General features: G+C 42.6%; 1 protein-coding gene across 1 annotated transcript in view; it reads left to right on the top strand.

Annotated features, from left to right (window-relative positions):
* Positions 1-5307, top strand: part of CREBBP (CREB binding protein) — a gene marked incomplete at its 3' end in the record, with an annotated part of 73805 nt that overhangs the window by 53152 nt on the left and 15346 nt on the right. Inside the window, 2 exon segments of the mRNA XM_009084698.1 lie at positions 4363-4443; positions 5143-5199. Coding sequence (XP_009082946.1) covers positions 4363-4443; positions 5143-5199 — 138 coding nt within the window.

The raw sequence follows: 5307 nt of genomic DNA, 5'->3' as shown, positions 1-5307 counted from the left end.
CCCAAAAAAAAAGGCAGAACATAGATGAGCTAAGACACAAACTTCCTTTTCCCTGTTTAAAACCAAGTTGTGAATTGCTTTTCAGAGACTTGGCAGTCTCTAAGCCTTGCCAGCTGTGAGTGCACCATGAGCTGTTGCCTGACTGAAGGCACAGAACCCATTCAGCCAGTTTGCACTTGCATTTCACCTCTTAGGGCCATCCCTGCTCACCAAACACACTCCGAGATGGTTTGAGCCTGTTGTGGGAGAGGAAAATGTCATCCCACGTTGTGTGTGGGGTCTGGTTTGGCCTCTGAGGGACAGAGAGCACTGACAGGGAGGAATAAATTCATGAGCTCTTGTGACTGTGGGCTCAGAAAGAAGTTAGACTGAAGAGAAAGAAAGCAATTAAAATGCATTTGAAGAGACATACTTCAGTGCTTTAACTGGGGAACAACAACCCTTAAATACCTTCACTGTTGGTAGAACTTAAGATACTTTTCATGTTATGTATTCAGGTAGTTCTGTATTTGAAAAGAATAGTAACTTCCAAGTTCATTGAAGAAGGGGTGAGTTTTCTTTCAGTTATCCTTCCCTCTCTAGAGTAGTGTTAAATCATTGGGATTACTCTGTGGAAGGCAGTGTTGGGTACTAGCAAACAGTCCAGGGCTGGTGGGGCAGAGGGTTCCTCTGGCCTGGGTGCTGCAGTCTGCTGCCCATTATACATGTGATAATCCTTTTAAGAAGTGGATTTCTGTTCATCCAGATGCCTTGAGAAAGGGTTGGGTTTAGGGTTTTGGGGTTGAGTTCAGGAGGGTGTGAGATTTTTCTCTTTCAGGCCAACAAAATCGAGTGATGAATGGGACTTTGGGTTGGGATTTTATTTGTAAAGAGCAATCATCAGTTTCTAAGCCTGCATTTGGACTGTCCTAAAAGCTCTTATTCATCAGCTCTGTTGCTCCAAAACAGTCACATTTCCTGTGACAGTGATTTTTCACATCTTAGGAGTTCTTAAACAAGGAGCAAACAAGTGAAAAACAAATTCAGAGCTCCCAGCAGATCTTTAGTTGATCAGATTTCTGGAGTTTGGACAGAACAGACAGTTATGGTGTAACTAAAGTACAGCTGAGAGTATTTAGGCACCATTGAATACAAATGAACTCTGACACTACAGTTCAGTGATTAAAAGTTAATTGTTTGGTACGGAACTGTTTAGTTTCCATAATAAGGCAGAAACTTAGGTTGAAGTGTTCAGAAAATATGCTTCGTGTGTGAATATCCAATTGAGAAAACTGATAGGTGTTTCTTACCAGACCTGGCATGCAGTTATGAATTTAGAATTTCCTTTGAATGCACTTAATTACAGTTGGGAATTCACCTGTTAATGCAGAGATTGAGCATTTTCTGGACTTTGGTATTGAACCCTAACATTGCTCTTCCATAAACAGGAGTCAGTCACCTGAACAGTCTGCATTTGAAAAGCTTTTCATGTTTGATGTGTTGCAATAAGTACATTCTTTGGGTTTTCTATGACTGTTGTAACTAGAATATTGTATGTTTTCTATGGGTTTTGCTGGATATTTGTGGTGCCATACAAAAGTCAGTGAATGACAAGCAAGTCTCTGTTTCTGAGGTCCATATCCATAATAAGTTATAGCTATTGCTTCACCTTGGTTATTTTATGGACAAATGTTCATGACCTTTAGGTGATTCATTTTCACTGTATTTCAGTTTTTATTTCCTCATTTTAGTATCATGGATTAAGGCTTAGAGTGCTTTGAAAACCCATAAATTATTCTGAAAATGGATCAGAATTAACCTTTTCTGGGATTGTTTAAACGTAGCAAAGTATTACTAGGAGCTGTGACCATGAATTTTAGTGGCTACACACTGCTATGTTTGGGTCCTCCCAAGTGTGTCCTTCCCAGTCTGACTCTCAGCATGATGAGCAACTGTGTTAGGAAGAAAAATAATTAGTGGGGGGTTGAATTGAAGAAAAATGTAGCAAAACACATTATGGGGGGGGGGGGGGGGGAAAGACACATGAACCATGTGTAAAAGGATATAAAATTCTTAGCCACTTACGTTGGGGGTTTTTAATTATTTTTTAATTTACTATCTTAGATGCTCGGATATCAATTTAGGGGTATGGGACAAGGGGCAAAGGAAGTCACTGCTAATGATATGTGCAGTGGCAATATCCACTCCTAAAATGCTCTTCTAATATTCCTCTTTAATAACTGTCATATATTTATCATTCCAAAGTGCTACAAATTAATGTAATACATTTGGGGTTTTTCTCTTGGCCTTACTCTGTTGCATTCCCAGCTCCAAAAGCCTCTGGTGTTCCTTGGGAGGGTGATGTGTTTAATCCCAGTGCAGCTAACCAGGAGGAGCTGGGTGCAGTTTAACTGAGGTAGGCTGGCACTCTGCCCTGGGCAGGGAGCTGGTGTGTAGCTCACGTGGTGGCTGCTATCAGAGAGCAGCTGCCCTGCTGGTGAGGTGATTACGTGGCTGTGTCAGTGTGGGTTATATTAACTACATAAAATACACCTCTCTCCCCTCCGTGGCAATCCCACACTGCAGGCAGTGTTCAGCTGCTGCTGCAGTTAAGTGGCTCTTGGCTGGCAGAGCAGCTCTTAAAGCCTGAGCCAGCTGGCAGAGCTTGCACAAGTTTTCAGGCCCTTGGAAATGATGCTGTGGTAACACCGAGCTGGCCCAGCACGGGGAGGACACGGAGGGCTCTAGGGAAGCTCCCCCCTCAATCCTAGGGGCACTGCTGGAGGAGCTGCTCCCGTTGCTCTTGGGTGTAGTGGTGGTGTGATGGCCAGAGTGTATCTCAGGAGGGAATTCTGATCCATCCATTTCTAGAAGTGCCTATAAATGCCTTTTGTTGTCTCCAGGAAAGCACAGCCTTGGAGCTCTCACCTGGATTACAGTAGTTTAGGTGTCCGAGTATGTGTCCGAAGGGGCAAGCTGCCATATTTACCAGTCTCCATCCCTTGAGTTGTTGGTTCATTGTGACACTGAGTCTCGTTTGATGCCTTTGACACTTCCCATTCCTACAGTTCCGGTGTTTGAGTACTAAAACTGCATTGTACTGTGCTGCCATTGCTGCTTATACTCTCTCACTCTTGATCCTCCATGAAGCTCCTTTATTTTGATGATCCTTTGTGGCCTTCCTGCATTTTACAGCTGTGGCCTCTCTGTTACCTTTGTTCATGTGTGAATTCATATCCTTTCCAACATTTAGCCGCCTCTTTTTTTTTTTAATTTTGTTTTTAATGACCCTGACAACTTTGGTTCCAGTTCATCTGAAACAAACCAAAAAAAAACCACCAAAAAAGCCTACCCAAAATCCATGTAACTTTGATTTTATTTTATTTTTTCAAATGCAGATTGTATTTTCATAGAGTTGTATTCCAATTTACTCAGCTTGGTTTGTTAAACTGCAGAACTGGTTTTGCTGAGTATGACTTGGATTGGCTCTTGGTCTGCTGACCAAAAATTGTACCTAGCCTCATCTTCAATTTGTAAAGCTTAATTAATTCCACTCCTTTAATGTACCTGATGAATATATTGTATGTATGTACAATATTTCATGTTGTTCACATATATACATATATTGTATTTATATAGTTAAATGGCTGGAAACTCTGACCCATAATTGCATTTCTGTTAAATGTTTGTCTAGAGTATGGATTTGGTTTCATTTATATTATGGAATATGAGTTGAGCAATTGGTCACATTTAATCTTCAGTCAAATTTGGAATTTAATCTTTTTATAGATTTTTTTTTTTTTCATATCAAGTGTTTCTGCTTTTGCAGTTTTGACTTACAATCAGTCATGTTTTCCTAATTACCTAAATCTCTAATAAACGTGTTCTCAGAGCTTTTTGACAGGCTGGGTTTTACCCAAAGGAAACTCCAGCAGTCTCAAGCCTGGAATCAAAGAGCGTTTTTTTCCCTAAGCAATGCAAATCAAATCCAAATTCTTAAATTTGAAGCCTATACAAACGTAGCTCTCATAGCTACTCCATGAATCCTCCCCAAGTTTGGCTCTTGGTGCCCGAGGACTTGTTAGTGATGTACCAAATGAGACCGAATGCTAATCTGTGCTTTGCCTTGGCTTTCTGCTCTGTGTTGTCTTGGTGTTTGCGTCTTACCTCTTACGTCTGTGCTGTTTGTTCCCTCCCCTGTTCTCTAATCCTGCCCTCCCCTCCCTCTGTGCCTCCTCATTGTCCACACTGACCCATCAATCAACCAACAACGCCCCCCCCTTCGTCGTGGTGATCTGCCCTGCTCTGGTTGGTGGCTCCGTGCTTGGGTGGCTGTGTGTTGTGCTGGACCAGTTCACCCAAATATGGCCTTCTTGCTGACAGGTATCACTTCTGTGAGAAGTGTTTCACTGAAATCCAGGGGGAGAATGTCACCCTGGGTGATGACCCTTCCCAGCCTCAAACGTAAGTCCTTCCTTTCCTCTGCATCTGCCTCTTGGGGTGGGAGGGGTGGTGGTGGTCCCAACTGGGGTGTAACCCCAAAACGCCGTGGTGGTGTTTTGGGGGGGAAATGCTTCCTTCCTTCCTAATGGGAGATTTTGAGAGTGACAGGATTTACAGCTGTTGCTGTGTTGGGTCTGTTACTCTGCCCAACAGTGCTGCTTGTGTCCAGTTGAGCTGCCCCTTGCTGGGGGTGGCAGACCCTGGGTAATGTGCTTGGAGGGGGCAATGGAAGCTATGTCAGTAAATGTCACTAATCCATCACCTTCTCTAATGAAAGACTTCAGAAGGTGTGACATCAGAATTAGATGAAGTGCAGCTTTTGTCTGTGAAACCAATGGCTTGTCTTTCACCCAGCCAGAGAATCAGATTTGAGGAGAACAGACTGGTTTGGAAGGTGACTGCTTACTGACAGCAGCTTCCCTTGTTCTCTATGGGATTACATTTATGTGTATACTTGGGTATTTCTTATTCTGCTGTTCATTTACACAGAAAGTGAAATGGGAATAATATTTTCTGTAGCTTAAAATGAACTGAATTGCTTGCTCTGACTAAATACACTTTCTTCAGACTTGGTTTGCTGCAATTCAGCAAAGCATGATATTGTCTCAGCCTCTGGTGTAAAGGTGCTACTGAGTTTTCATATTAACTCTTTGTCTCTAGAACCATCTCCAAGGATCAGTTTGAAAAGAAGAAGAATGACACACTAGATCCAGAGCCGTAAGTACCAGGCTGCTGTTTCTCCTGAGAGAATCCCATTGCTTCCATGTGTCCTTTAGCCTGAACTGCAAGAATGGGCCAGGGAGTAAAGAAGTCTTCCTTTTTCCC

Source organism: Acanthisitta chloris, unplaced genomic scaffold (assembly GCF_000695815.1).
Source record: "Acanthisitta chloris isolate BGI_N310 unplaced genomic scaffold, ASM69581v1 scaffold2251, whole genome shotgun sequence".
In the NCBI taxonomy this organism is placed as follows: domain Eukaryota; kingdom Metazoa; phylum Chordata; class Aves; order Passeriformes; family Acanthisittidae; genus Acanthisitta; species Acanthisitta chloris.
The sequence above is the reverse complement of the archived record's forward strand: the minus strand, read 5'-3'. Positions and strand labels throughout refer to the sequence as shown.